Genomic DNA, 15214 nt, shown 5'->3' on the forward strand with positions numbered 1-15214 from the left:
CGGCCCGGAGAGAGCCCACGTGGCGCCGCTACACCCGGGGGGAGCCAATGTGGGGCGGTGCTACAGCCCGGTGCTGGGAGCCGCTTAGAGTGGGCGGCGCAAAGGCCCGAGAGGAAGCAGAGGGCAGGCCTTGGGCGGCGCTAGGCCGGGAGCGGCGCTAGGGCCCAGAGGGAGCCGGCGTAAGGCGGGGTGGGCTCGCGATCTGTGCCCGCGCGCGGGGCTGGGGGTGTGTGAGGGTCTCGCGCTCTAGACTCTGCCTCGCTTAGAGCCGCGCGCCCGGCGGTTGGGGCGGCGGGTCTGGCGCGCGGGGTACGTGTCCCGCTGCAGCGGCTGGTGGGGGCTGCCCCCTCCCCGGCTCGGCGCTGTGAGTGGGCGGAAGATGGCGCTGGGCGGATGGAAATCCTAATGACGGTCTCCAAAATCGCCTCTATCTGTACCATGGTGAGTGAGGGGGCGGCCGGGCACCCGCGGGGCCTGTGGGGAGGGAGGTGATATAGGGGGGCCGGGCGGTGGGTGTGAGGGGGAGCCCCCTGGCGAGGCGGGCTTGAGGGGGCGGGTTCTGGGGCGCCTGTGCATGCTTCGGGTGGGGTGGCGGGGGGGTGGCGTGTGAGCCGGGCACTGAATCGGGGGGTGGGTTTGGAAATGGGACGGAAGGTGGCGCGTGCGCTACGGGGGCCCTGCAGCATCGCGCGCGCGCGCGTGTTGGGAAAGGGCGTGAGGGGGGCGCTTCCTTCTCTTGCAAACAGGTGACACGGGTTACGGGGGTTCGGGAAAACCAGGCTCCTCGGAGCGGTGCTTCCTCTCTGCCTGGGTTTTGTGTGTTCATGTAGAAGAGTGTGCCACTCGCCGTGGGAGGGACTCAAAACCTGGGTGTAGTTAATCGGCTTTAGAGAATGCAGTATTGAGGCAAGCACTAATGGCGATGGGGGTGGGGAAGCGTAATATGGACATATGGTGAAACTTGATTTAATAACCACACAGGAAACTAGGAATCATTAGTTAACCAGTAGAGAGAAGTCTTTGTCAAAATTGTACTGGAAATCTTGCAGATGCTTTAAAATATTTGCTCAAGCTGGTTTTTATTGAGTATAGGATTTCTAGAGATCTTGATTCCCCCCCCCCCCTTGCTGCTGACAAAAAATTATGATGTAGAGTTGTTAGTACATAGTGCCTCACTAATGTTGTGTGGGCTTGGTTGTCATGTCACACTGGCAATCTGGTGCACCCTTGGTTACCCTTAAAAGCTGCATTAGCATCCAGTGTAGTTAGTCTTGTGCAATATGGCACATGTACTGGTATGTAGTCTGGACTGTTTGCATTGGTTCAAGTCCTGATGGGAATACATCTTTCAGTGTTTATTTTTAATTGGACTTCATCCATAATTATTTGTGAAGAAAGAGTTATGAGCACACTAATTGGTGTAATAGAACTTTTCTATCTCTAACTAAAAAAAAATTATGAATTTAGTGTTCTTTGAGAGTGCTGAACTTTGAGACCAAGCTATCCTCTAACCTGTAGAAATAGTCTCTCCTCAGAGATAAATATATCGGAAGGACAGAACAGGTCGGGCAGGGGGAGGAGTGGCACTATATGTGAAAGAAAATGTAGATTCAAATGAAGTAAAAATCTTAAGCGAATCCACATGTTCCATAGAATCTCTATGGATAGAAATGTCATGCTCTAATAAAAATATAACATTAGGGATCTATTATCGACCACCTGACCAGGACAGTGATAGTAATGATGAAATGCTAAGGGAAATTAGAGAAGCTATCAAAATTAAGAACCCAGTAATAGTGGGGGATTTCAATTATCCCCATATTGACTGGGAACATTTCACTTCAGGACGAAATGCAGAGATAAAATTTCTCGATACTTTAAATGACTGCTTCATGGAGCAGCTGGTACGGGAACCCACAAGGGGAGAGGCAACTCTAGATTTAATCCTGAGTGGAGCGCAGGAGCTGGTCCAAGAAGTAACTAGAGCAGGACCGCTTGGAAATAGTGACCATAATACAATAGCATTCAACATCCCTGTGATGGGAAGAACACCTCAACAGCCCAACACCGTGGCATTTAATTTCAAAAGGGGGAACTATACAAAAATGAGGGGGTTAGTTAAACAAACGTTAAAAGGTATAGTGATTAAAGTGAAATCCCTGCAAGTTGCATGGGCCCTTTTTAAAGACACCATAATAGAGGCCCAACTTCAATGTATACCGCAAATTAAGAAACATAGTAAAAGAACTAAAAAAGAGCCACCGTGGCTTAACAACCATGTAAAAGAAGCAGTGAGAGATAAAAAGACTTCCTTTAAAAAGTGGAAGTCAAATCCTAGTGAGGCAAATAGAAAGGAGCACAAACACTGCCAACTTAAGTGCAAGAGTGTAATAAGAAAAGCCAAAGAGGAGTTTGAAGAACGGCTAGCCAAAAAATCCAAAGGTAATAACAAAATGTTTTTTAAGTACATCAGAAGCAGGAAGCCTGCTAAACAACCAGTGGGGCCCCTTGACGATCGAAATACAAAAGGAGCGCTTAAAGACGATAAAGTCATTGTGGAGAAACTAAATGGATTCTTTGCTTCAGTCTTCATGGCTGAGGATGTTAGGGAGATTCCCAAACCTGAGCTGGCTTTTGTAGGTGACAAATCTGAGGAACTGTCAGAGACTGAAGTGTCACTAGAGGAGGTTTTGGAATTAATTGATAAACTCAACATTAACAAGTCACTGGGACCAGATGGCATTCACCCAAGAGTTCTGAAAGAACTCAAATGTGAAGTTGCAGAACTATTAACTAAGGTTTGTAACCTGTCCTTTAAATCAGCTTCGGTCCCCAATGACTGGAAGTTAGCTGATGTAACGCCAATATTTAAAAAGGGCTCTAAAGGTGATCCCGGCAATTACAGACCGGTAAGTCTAACGTCGGTACCTGGCAAATTAGTCGAAACAATAGTTAAAAATAAAATTGTCAGACACATAGAAAAACACAAACTGTTGAGCAGTAGTCAACATGGTTTCTGTAAAGGGAAATCGTGTCTTACTAATCTATTAGAGTTCTTTGAAGTGGACAACAAACATGTGGACAAGGGGGATCCAGTGGACATAGTGTACTTAGATTTCCAGAAAGCCTTTGACAAGGTCCCTCACCAAAGGCTCTTATGTAAATTAAGCTGTCATGGGATAAAAGGGAAGGTCCTTTCATGGATTGAGAACTGGTTAAAAGACAGGGAACAAAGGATAGGAATTAATGGTAAATTCTCAGAATGGAGAGGGGTAACTAGTGGTGTTCCCCAAGGGTCAGTCCTAGGACCAATCCTATTCAATTTATTCATAAATGATCTGGAGAAAGGGGTAAACAGTGAGGTGGCAAAGTTTGCAGATGATACTAAACTGCTCAAGATAGTTAAGACCAAAGCAGATTGTGAAGAACTTCAAAAAGATCTAAAAAAACTAAGTGATTGGGCAACAAAATGGCAAATGAAATTTAATGTGGATAAATGTAAAGTAATGCACATTGGAAAAAATAACCCCAACTATACATACAACATGATGGGGGCTAATTTAGCTACAACAAGTCAGGAAAAAGATCTTGGAGTCATCGTGGATAGTTCTCTGAAGATGTCCACGCAGTGTGCAGAGGCGGTCAAAAAAGCAAACAGGATGTTAGGAATAATTAAAAAGGGGATAGAGAATAAGACTGAGAATATATGATTGCCCTTATATAAATCCATGGTACGCCCACATCTCGAATACTGTGTACAGATGTGGTCTCCTCACCTCAAAAAAGATATACTGGCAGTAGAAAAGGTTCAGAAAAGGGCAACTAAAATGATTATTGGTTTGGAGAGGGTCCCATATGAGGAAAGATTAAAGAGGCTAGGACTCTTCAGCTTGGAAAAGAGGACACTAAGGGGGGATATGATAGAGGTATATAAAATCATGAGTGATGTTGAGAAAGTGGATAAGGAAAAGTTATTTACTTATTCCCATAATACAAGAACTAGGGGTCACCAAATGAAATAACCATATTGTTCCGAGTATAGGCCGCTCCTGATTATAAGCTGCACCCTTAAAGTTTGGTGCTATTTAAAAAAAATAAATTTTTAACTTTTTTTAACTTAAAGAAAATATACACATTAGTAGAACAGTAAAACAGTATTTTATTTAATGAATAGGAAGACATGTACCAGTATTTTTAACACTTTTGGTAGTCCTGCTTTTGACGGCATATGTTATATACTCAGAAATATTGAAAACTATTTTGTAGTTATACTGTAAATAAAGAAGGGAAAAGGAATGGACAACAAGGAGACTGATGGGAACAGTTCTCACCCTCTCCCCTGCACAACAATCAACAACATTAGCAAATGTTCTTAGGGTTAGGGATCATGGCCCCCCACGAACTCCTGCCCCATCCAACCCCGCGCATTCCTTGACACCTCCCCCCACCCCAGGGACCCCTGCCCCATCCAACCACCCCTTCTCTCTGTCCCCTGACAGCCCCTGGAACCCTTTCCCCTGACTGCCTCCCACCGCCCCATCCATCCCCTGATCCTTTCTAACTGCCCCACCAGGACCCTTGCCTCTATTCAATCCCCCTGTTCCCTGCCCTCTGACCCCCCCAACCCCTATCCACCCCCACCCCGAACCCCCCTGCCCTCTCTCCAACACCCCCTCCCTGCCCCCTTACTGCGCTGCCTGGATATGGCTGGCGGCACTACAGTCCGGCCACGGCTGGAGCCAGGAGCCCCGGGATGCTGGGCCAGGGCAGGAATCACGCGGCCGGAGCCCGGAGCTGGAGGATGTGGCAGGAGCCGGACGGCCAGAGTAGGGCGGCCAGGAAGGGATGCGGGGCCGGGGCCGGAGCCGGGTGGCGGGGGACGCGGGGCCGGGCGGCGGGGGATGCGCGGCCGGGGCTGGCGCCGGGGGACGCGAGGCCAGGCAGGGCCGCCCAGAGAATTCCGGGGGCCCGGGGTCTTTGGCGGGGGGGCCACTTCCGTTCCGGGACCTGCCGCCGAAGTGTCCCGAAGACCCGCCGCGGGGCGCCCCCGCCGCCGAATTACCGCCGAAGCGGGACCCGCCGCTGAAGTGCAGCCCGGTCTTCGGGGCACTTCGGCGGTGGGTCCTGGAACGGAAGGGCCCCCCGCCGCCGAATTACCACCGAAGACCGGGCTGCACTTCGGCAGCGGGTCCCGCTTGGGCGGTAACTCGCCCCGGAGCGGAAGGACCCCCCCCCCCCACAGGCGAAGACCAGGAGCAGAAGAAGCTCCTGCGCCCGGCCCCGCAAGAGTTTTCCGGGCCCCCCGGAGTGAGTGAAGGACCCCGCTCCGGGGCCCCCGAAAAACTCTCGTGGGGGCCCCTGCTGGGCCCGGGGGCAAATTGCCCCCTTTGCCCCCCCCTCTGGGCGGCCCTGAGGCCGGGGCCGGCGGAGGCGGGTACACGGGGCTGGGGCCGGGCGGCGGGGGGTGGGGGGGGATGCGGCCGGGGCTGGAGCTGGGCGGCGCAAGGCCAGGGCCGGCGGAGGCGGTTGCGCAGGGCCGGGGCCGGGCGGTGGGGGAGGCGGGGACGCGGGGCTGGGGCCGGGCGGCGGGGGGGGCGGGGACGTGGCCGGGGCTGGAGCTGGGCGGCGCGAGGCCAGGGCCGGCGGAGGCGGGTACGCGGGGCCGGGTGGCGGGGGAGGCGGGGACGCGGCCGGGGTCGGAGCCAGGCGGCGGGGAAGCAGGGACACGGCTGGGGCAGCCCAGAGCCCTCTGATTCCCGGCCGCGGCTGGGATTTAAAAGGCTCTGGGCTCCCCGCCGCAGCGGGCAGCCCAGAGCCCTCTGATTCCCGGCCGCGGTTGGGATTTAAAGGGCTCTGGGCTCCCCGCGGCTGCCGGCAGCCCAGAGCCCTCTGATTCCCTGCTGCGTCTGGGATTTAAAAGGCTCTGGGCTCCCCGCAGCAGCGGGCAGCCCAGAGCCCTCTGATTCCCTGCCGCGGCTGGGATTTAAAGGGCTCTGGGCTCCCGCCGCGGCTATTGTCCCGATTGTAGGCCGCACCCCTAGTTTAAACACTCACATTAGGGGAAAAAAGTGCGGCCTATACTCGGGACAATACGGTAATAGGCAGCAGGTTTAAAACAAATAAAAGGAAGTTCTTCTTCACGCAGAGCACAGTCAACTTGTGGAACTCCTTACGTGAGGAGGTTGTGAAGGCTAGGACTATAACAATTTTTACAAGGGACCTGGATAAATTCATGGTGGCTAAGTCCATAAATGGCTATTAGCCAGGATGGGTAAGGAATGGTGTCCCTAGCCTCTGTTCGGCAGAGGATGGAGATGGATGGCAGGAGAGAGATCACTTGATCATTGCCTGTTAGGTTCACTCCCTCTGGGGCATCTGGCATTGGCCACTGTCGGTAGACAGATACTGGGCTAGATGGCCCTTTGGTCTGACCCGGTATGGCCGTTCTTATGTTCTTATGACATGAGGCACATTGGCAGACCATTGTAGGAAATCTTGCATTCCACTCTTCTGTAAAACTGTAATATGAATGGAGGAGCTATATACACATCTCCTTTTGAGAGCACAAAAATGTGAATTTAGAAGTTAGAGACAGCAGAAGTCGGGAGAGACCTATTGGATCATTCCCTACAGTACTTTCTCTAGGCTTTTTTCTCTGTCTAGTTATAAACTTCTCAAGCAGTGGGGCTTCCTCCACTTCCCATGGGAGACTGTTCTGCAGTTTTTATGAATTTCTGTATTATTGTCTTAATATATCAAGCAAAAGTTTCAAAGGAGGCCCAAACTATTCTAAATATATTACTTTCTATAGCTATGTCAGCTAAAATTGCCATTAACGGTTGCTAGTCTACTGTAGTGACAGATATTTGTGGTATGAGAGAGCACCCAAAGTTCTTTCAGGTAAGCTACTGAACAGTCATCAGGTATGGGTTGGATTTCAACAGGTAATGTAGGAGAGGACTCTACATTCTGTGTTGTCACCTAAATCATTTTGTTTCAGTTAAATCTCGTGATGAACTAAAATATATGTCTATACATAACTAAGACATTTTTACATCGGGTACATATTATGTTCATGAGTTAATAAACCATAAGACTGATGTGCTTTGGGATAAAGCTGTTATAAAATTTAAAATGAATTTCGAAATGTCTGTGCTTTATTAGGATCTTGGGATAGGACAGCTAGATGAAGATACACATTTTAAACCTGCTGTGTTTAAATTTACTGGTAATCTAGGATCTTATTTACAATCATAGTGTAAATTAATGCACACATTATGCTGAAGCTTGTCCCAACAGTATAGTTATAATGCTGAGATAAAAGTCCTTAGTTTAAGTGGTGTTTTAATTTTCTTACAAAATAAAGATTTAAAAATATTCAAAATTTACATTTACAATTTGACTCTTTCATGTTGCTTGATGAAAATTGGGTTGATACAGAGAGGATAAGGGATAAAGGAGTTAAGGAGAGCTGGCTGTTTCTCAGTGGGACAGTAGTGAAGGCATAGTTGCAAACTATTCCGATGTGGAGGTAGAATAGGAAAAACTACGAGGAGTCCTTGTGGCACCTTAGAGACTAACAAATTTTATTTGGGCATAAGCTTTCATGGGCTAAACCCCACTTCATCGGATACATGGAGTGGAACATACAAGTTTTTTTGTTGAAGAATTGCCACTTTTAAATCTGTTATTGAGTGACCAGGGAGATTGAAGTGTTCTCCTTCTGGTTTTTGAATGTTATAATTCCTGATGTCAGATTTGTGTCCATTTATTCTTTTGTGTAGAGACTGTTCAGTTTGGACAATATAGGTGGCAGAGGTGCATTACTGGCACATGATGGCATATATCACATTGGTACATGTGCAGGTGAATGAGGCCCTGATGGTGTGGCTGATGTGGTTAGGTTCTATGATGGTGTCCCTTGAACAGATATGCAGACAGAGTTGGCACCGGGGTTTGTTGCAGGGTTTGGTTCCTGGGTTAGTGTTTTTGTTGTGTGGTGTGTAGGTCCTGGTGTGTATTTGCTTCAGGTTGGGGTACTGTCTGTAAGCGAGGACTGGCCTGTCTCCCACAGTCTGTGAGGGTGAGGGATCATCCTTCAGGATAGGTTGTAGATCCTTGATGATGCGCTGGAGAGGTTTTAGTTGGGGGCTGTAGATGACGGTGTTCTGTTACTTTCTTTGTTGGGCCTGTCTTGTAGTAGGTGACTTCTGGGTACCCTTCTGGCTCTGTCAGTCTGATTCTTCACTTCACCAGGTGGGTATTGTAGTTTTAAGATCGATTGATAGAGATCCTGTAGGTGTTTGTCTCTGTCTGACGGATTGGAGCAAATGCAGTTGTATCTTAGAGCTTGGCTGTAGACAATGGATTGTGTGATGTGATCTGGATGAAAGCTGGAGGCAGAGCGGCAAACCGCGGCCAGTGGGAGCTGCGATCGGACGAACTTGCAGATGTGGCAAGTAAACAAACCAGCCCGGCTCCAGGGGCTTTCCCCGAACAAGTGACGGCCCTAGTTTGAGAACCACTACTCTAGAGTACTTAAGGAGCTAGCCAAAGTAATTTTGGAATTGTTAGTGATTATCTTTGAGAACTCAGAGGACAGGTAAGGTCCCAGAGGACTGGAAAAGGGCAAACCTACTACCTATCTTTAAAAAGGGGGACAAAGAGGACCTGGGGAATCATAAATCAGTCAACTTAACTTCAATACCTGGAAAGATACTGGAATAAATATTAATCAGTTTGGACGCAGCTAGAGGATAATAGGATTATAAGGAATAGTCAATATGGATTTGTCAAGAACAGGGTCACAAACCTAGTGGATAGGGGGAAAGCAATAGATATGATATATCTTGATTTTAGTAAGGCTTTTGACACAGTTCCACATGACATTCTCATAAGATGACTAGGGAAATCTGGTCTAGATAAAATTACTATAAGGTGGGTGCACAAGTGGTTGAAAGATTGTACTCAAAGAATAGTTATCAATGGTCTGTTATCTAATTGGGAGGGCTTATCTAATGGGGTCCAACAGGAGTCAGCCCTGAGTGTGGTACTGTGATACTTCCCAAGAGCATCCAGAATTGTGAGGCACCTCGCTTCCACCTGCCCTTAGCATGAGGAAGTCTTGTCTGTGCCTGCTGTAGATCAGCTCCCTGACTCCAACATCCTCTAGCAACATGATCACTAACTTCCAGGCCTCAGCAGACCTTGCTCTGTCCGTGAAGGTTAACGATAGGCACACCAAGCATCCCTTTTGAGCACCCAGCCCCTGGTCCACTGAACGCTCTCAGAAGTCTCAGATTTGCTACTCTCAAAGGAATAGTACACACAAGTTTATTAGTTTTAATTCAGGATTGACACTTTTCTTAACAAACATTTAAACTTATTCTTGTTTTCAATATAAATATATCTATTACCAAAGCACAGATATTTAGATGATAGAATGTAAGAATATTGGAAACAAATGATTACATATAAAACAAAATCATAAGATTTTCTAGAGTTGCAATTTAACTCACAAGACATTCCTGTCTCCAGCAAGATAGCTTACCTTATGTCCTTTCCTCAGCATTTTCAACCAGGATGTCAGAGAACCCCCTTTGATAAGATCAAACCTGCTGGCACTTGTCTTTGTAGATTGAAGGATGCCAGGGCATCTCTCTGCACCCCAGATAGACCAGACCAGATCTTTTATCTTCACATGAAAGCAGGGTCTTCCCCCCCCCCCCGTTTACCTCTTCCTGTTAGTTTCCTTTTGAAGTCTCCGCAAGCTCTTCATTAGCATTTGACTCAGTATTCTAATAGGTTTCTGTAACAAGAAACACAATACACAATGGTACACCAGGGAGATAAGTGTCTTCCACCTCCTGTTTGGACAAGTTTGTCTCAAGTCACCCAAAAGTAGTGTGCCCTGTCTTTATAAGGCCTACAGAATATAATTTTCAGCATGTATACTTCTTGCACATTTTCCATATCTACATATCATAAGAGACCTTACATGACCCCTTTTGGTGAACCCAAGGAATTCCAGTTCTCCTATGTATCTCTGTGCCATCTGCCAGTTGGCAGCAAAAAGTTCATAGGTATTGTTCAGTAGTTTCATTAATTACTTGAATAATGGAGTGGAGAGTATGACTATAAAATTTGTGGATGATACCATGCTGGGTGGGGTCGCATGGATTTTGGAAGAAAGGATTAGGATTCAGAATGACATTGGCGAATTGGTCTGAAATCAACAAGATGAAATTTAGTAAGGACAAGTACAACACTTAGCTGTGCATTTGATTTTTCCTTCCTAACAAAATGGGGAATGCTGGTTAGGTGGTAGTACTACTGGGAAGGATATGGGGGTTATAGTGGAACACAAATTGATTGAGCGTCAACAGCATGATGCAGCTGTGAGAAAGGCTAATATTCTGGGGTGTATCAACATGAATGTTGTATGTAAGACATGGGAGGTAATTGTCCTGCTCTGCTCGCCATTGGTGAGGCCTCAGCTGGAGTACTGTGTCCAGCTCTGGGCTCCATGCGTTAGGAAAGATGGGGATACATTTGAGAGAATTGAGAGGAAAGCAACAAAAATATTAGGTTTAGGAAACCTAATCTATGAGGAAAGGTTTAAAAAAAACTAAACATGTTTATTCTTGAGAAAAGAAGACTGAGAGGGGGACCTGACAAGTCTTCAAATATGTTAACAGCTGTTTGAAAGAGGACAGTGATTAGTTGTTCTCCATGTCCATTGAAGGTAGGATAAGGAGTAATGGGCATAAACTGCAGCAAGGAAGATTTAGGTTAGATATTAGGAAAAGCTTTGTAATTTTAAAGTTAGTTAACCACTGGCATAGGCTTCCAAGGGAGGTGATGGAATCCCTATGACTGGAGGTTTTTAAGTACAGGTTAGATCAGGAGTAGGCAACCTGCAGCATGCGAGCTGATTTTCAGTGGCACTCACATTGCCCAGGTCCTGGCCACCGGTCTGGGGGGCTCTGCATTTTAATTTAATTTTAAATGAAGCTTCTTAAACATTTTAAAAACCTTATTTACTTTACATACAACAATAGTTTAATTATATATTATAGACTTATAGAAAGAGACCTTCTAAAAGCATTAAAATGTATTACCGGCATGCAATACCTTAAATTAGAGTGAATAAATGAAGACTCGGCACACCACTTCTGAAAGGTTGCTGACCCCTGGGTTAGATAAACACCAGTCATGGATAGTCTAGGTCAGTGGTTCCCAAACTTTAACAGACTGCGAACCTCTTTCACTAAATTGTGAAATCTCGTGAACCCCCTCCTAAAAGTGAATATTTCCAGGGATTTAAGTTTAAATTTCCTCAGTGTGATGGATGCGCTTGCTTTGCTATGCATAGCTCTTGGAAGTCCGGAACCACTGGAGAAAGGTAAAGTCTCAGGTCTGGTTCGGCATCAAGTCTGTTTCTGTATTTGGTTTTCAGATGTGCATATGAGGAAAACGCTTTCTCGCCTAAGTATGTTGTTGAAAATTGTAACAAAACTGCAGCCGCTTTTTCTGCCAGAAGGGGGTACTCGTTTCTTAAACTCAGCCAAAAGTTGATCAGTGACAGATTTCTGAAACTCCTTTTCAGTTTGTAATCACAGGAGATCTCAATCAATTTCTTTTTCCTCAGTGTTCAATATCTGTGTTGAGAAAGTGGTATCAACAAAAGGTTGTGGTATCCAGTCATTATTGCCTGACATAGCTGGAAAGTATTCCCTGAAAGTTGTGCAAAGTCCTTTTAGGTGTGCAGTTATATTGGTTTTAGTGCACTGATCCAACTGAAGTTTATGTTTTGCCAGGAAGTCATGAAGATTACTGAAACACTCAGTTTGATTGGTTTCCAAACAACTTTCCCAGAACTGCAACTTCTTTATCATGGATTCAGCTCGCTCTTGCACATTGAAAACTGTTAAATTGAGACCTTGAAGAGATAAATTTAGGTAATTAATTCTTGAGAAAATATCTGCTAAATAAGCTAGGTTCTGGAGCCAGACATTATTTTCCCTACAGCTGGCAAGGTGGAAAGGGTGGCTGTTGAAAAAAACTAGGATTTCCATTCTAAGCTCAAACAAGTGCACAATGATTTTGCCCCATGAGAGCCATCTAACTTCAGTATGGGTCAACAGACAATTGTGTATACTACCCATTTCTTCACAAAGTACGTGAAATATTCTGGAATTTGTTGGCTGTGATTTTATGAAATTCACCATTTTCACTGCATTGTCCAGCACTTCCTTCAGTCCCTCAGGCATGCGTTTTGTTGCAAGTGCTTGTCTATGGATGCTGCAATGAGTCCAAGAGACTTTTGATGTAACCTTTTTTGTTTGAGCTACAAATCCAGTATACTTCCCCGTCATTGATGTGGCCCCATCAGTGCAAATGCCTAGGCAACGAGACCAATCTATTTCCTTTTCTTGAAAATATGCATTAGTCAGATTGAAGATAAGTTCTCCAGTTGTATGTTCTTCCAATGGTCGGCAAAACAACAAGTTGTCTTCAACCAGACCTTCATTCACATAACATACAAACAGTAGCAAAATAGCTAGATTAGCTACATCAGTTGATGCATCCAACTGTATAGCATAATATGAACTATTTTTCACTCTGTACAATTGTGGTCTCTACATTATTTGACATGTCATTAATTCTTCGTGACAATGTATTATTGGACAAAGGTACCATGTCAGTCCTTTTTGCAGCATTTTCTCCAAGCATGCAATGAACTACTTCTTTTATATATGGACCAATCAAGCTTTCTGCTATGGTATGGGCTTCTGATGCTTTTGCTACTCGGTAGCTCACGCGGTATGACGCTTCAAGTGCATTTTCATTATCAGTACTTGCTTTGGATATAAAGCTGGTAATGTCACTTTTCCTCTCAGCTAATTTTTGCTTGAAAAAATCAGCATGTTTGTTGAGGTGTGCAGGATGCCTGGTTTCTAAATGGCACCAAAGTAGAGAAGGTTTGAGGCTGCTGTTTGCTAGAACACCATCACAAATCTCACACAGTGGTTTTGGACGTTCTTAATCACCAATGCATGTAAAGCCCATATTTTATATAATCATAATAATATTTTCTTTTCTTTGTAAGTGACTTTCCAGGACAATCATGATAATTAGACTTAGATTTTCTACAGTGTGGACTTGAGGAAACACTAGCTGATTCTTGCGTCTTTACACTTTCCTTTTTCAGCCACTTATCCATTGAACTTGTGTACAAAAGTTTTAATAAAAACAACAAAGAGAGACTAACAACCAAACAAACTAGAAAATGAGAAGATTCACTCAAGTATCACTGAAGCAAAACAGCACTGCAGAGAGAATGACAATTACTGAGGCACCTTAACACTGCTGCACGGGCTATAACGTGCTTCTGGCGGGTTTGGCTCAAAAACAGATTTTCTTCCGCCACGAGGTCTGTCCCTACGAGGGTGTCCTGCGAGGGACAAATTAGCTTGGACCACCTCCCACGTACAGTGTGGCCCCTGCTCACTCTGCCTACCATAACAACTTCCCCTGTCTGACAAGGACAGGGGTCCGGGCTGCCACCTGCAGGCCTGGGAGTCTCATCTGCCGCCCTGCCCATCAGAGGGCTCAGGCTACTGGCCCCGCGCCGGGGTCTGGGCAGCCGGCTCCTGCTGCTGGACCCTGTTGACCGTCCCGGTCAACTGAGCTCCACTGAGCTCGTGCTGCAGGTCCCGCTGACCACCAAGGCTTGGGCTGCCAGCCCCAACTGCACAGCCCCGCTCTCCCTGGGGCTCGGGCTGTCTGCACTGCAAACAGGTCTCACCTGCTGCCTCCAATGTCCGGGGTTCTCTGGCCATCGTTAGAGAAATTTTTCTGGCGACCCCCCTGTAACGTTTTGCGAATCCCCAGGGGTTTGCGAACCTCAGTTTGGGAACCACTGGTCTAGGTTTAAGTGTCCTGCTTCAGTGCAGGGGACTGGATTTGATGACATATGAGACCATAAGAGTGGCAGTATTGGGTCAGACAAAAGGTCCATCTAGCCCGGTATCCTGTCTTCCAAGAGTGGCCAATGCCAGGTGCCCCAGAGGGAATGAACAGAACAGGTAATGATCAAGTGATGCATCCCCTGTTGCTCATTCCCAGCTTCTGGCAAACAGAGGATAGAGACACCATCCTTACCCACCCTGGCTAATAGCCATTGATGGACCTGTCTTCCATGAATTTTTCTAGTTCTTGAACCCTGTTAGTCTTGGCCTCTTGAGGTACCTTCCAGCCATACATGTTTATGATTCTATAATAAGACTTCTAAAATCTCCCCTTTTTGATTTTTTTTTTCCCCCTCCACAACCTTCTCCCCTTTTTTCAGACCCCTGTAGCGAGCATTCTGGATCTGTGCTTTGCTGCTTGTGTGCTGATTACCACAAGATTGCATCCGACAAACTGGGTATTCGCCCACGAAAGCTCATGCTCTAATACGTTTGTTAGTCTATAAGGTGCCACAGAACTCTTTGCCGCTTTTACAGATCCAGACTAACATGACTACTCCTCTGATATTTGCCACAAGATTAGTTATTTATAACTGATTTTGTATTTATAGGTAGTGTTTGTCTGTGTCATGATTTGTCACTCTTTCCCCATAATGGAAAAGAAATGTGCCAAGATGAACATGTTGTATTTAATAGTGATGATATAAGATAGCTGTTTGGGGAAGGTGTGTGTGTCTCTCTCACTAACTCTTCACTCCCCCAAAAGATCCTGTAGCCTAGGGGGAAGTTGGGAAAGAGCTGGGGGAGAAGAGACCATAAATTCAAATCTGACCTTTATTAACTGTCTTATATTTCCATGCACTTTGTTATCCTTCTTATTGACAAAGTCTGTGAACCCTAGAAAGCAGTCATCCTGTGTGAACTGCCACCCTGTTTTACAAGTACATTAAAAGAGGTTTCATAAGGTCTCTACAAGCAGTGTCAGATATAAAACCCAACCACACTGCCTTTCCAATTGAATGTGCTTTGGTCACTCTATGTCTAAGGATATGTATTCACCTCAGAGTTACCCAGGTTATTGGCACGTATGTTAGCCTAGCCCAGGTGTCAGTGGCCACACTGTACAGACCTAATTACTGTGTCCTCACTGGTGTTGAACTCTTCTGTGTGTGTTGTTTGGACTTCTGGGGGGCATATCCTGGGGTTCGTTTGTGTTGTAGAAAGCTGAGCTGCCCTGTGAG

At 46.3% G+C, this 15214-nt stretch overlaps 1 protein-coding gene across 3 annotated transcripts in view; it reads left to right on the plus strand.

The window, feature by feature from the left end:
- The first annotated feature begins 252 nt into the window (after window positions 1-252).
- Window positions 253-15214, plus strand: part of USP12 (ubiquitin specific peptidase 12) — an 85624-nt gene continuing 70662 nt past the window's right edge. For 2 of the 3 annotated variants that reach the window (XM_045017158.1, XM_045017168.1), the window contains exon 1: window positions 255-441. In XM_045017158.1, the coding sequence (XP_044873093.1) occupies window positions 394-441 (48 nt within the window). In that variant the 5' untranslated portion in view covers window positions 255-393. Of the gene's footprint in view, window positions 442-15214 lie in introns of all 3 variants that reach the window. The other variant, XM_045017150.1, reaches the window with a different exon arrangement.

This window comes from Mauremys mutica, chromosome 1, assembly GCF_020497125.1.
Source record: "Mauremys mutica isolate MM-2020 ecotype Southern chromosome 1, ASM2049712v1, whole genome shotgun sequence".
Taxonomy (NCBI): Eukaryota; Metazoa; Chordata; order Testudines; family Geoemydidae; genus Mauremys; species Mauremys mutica.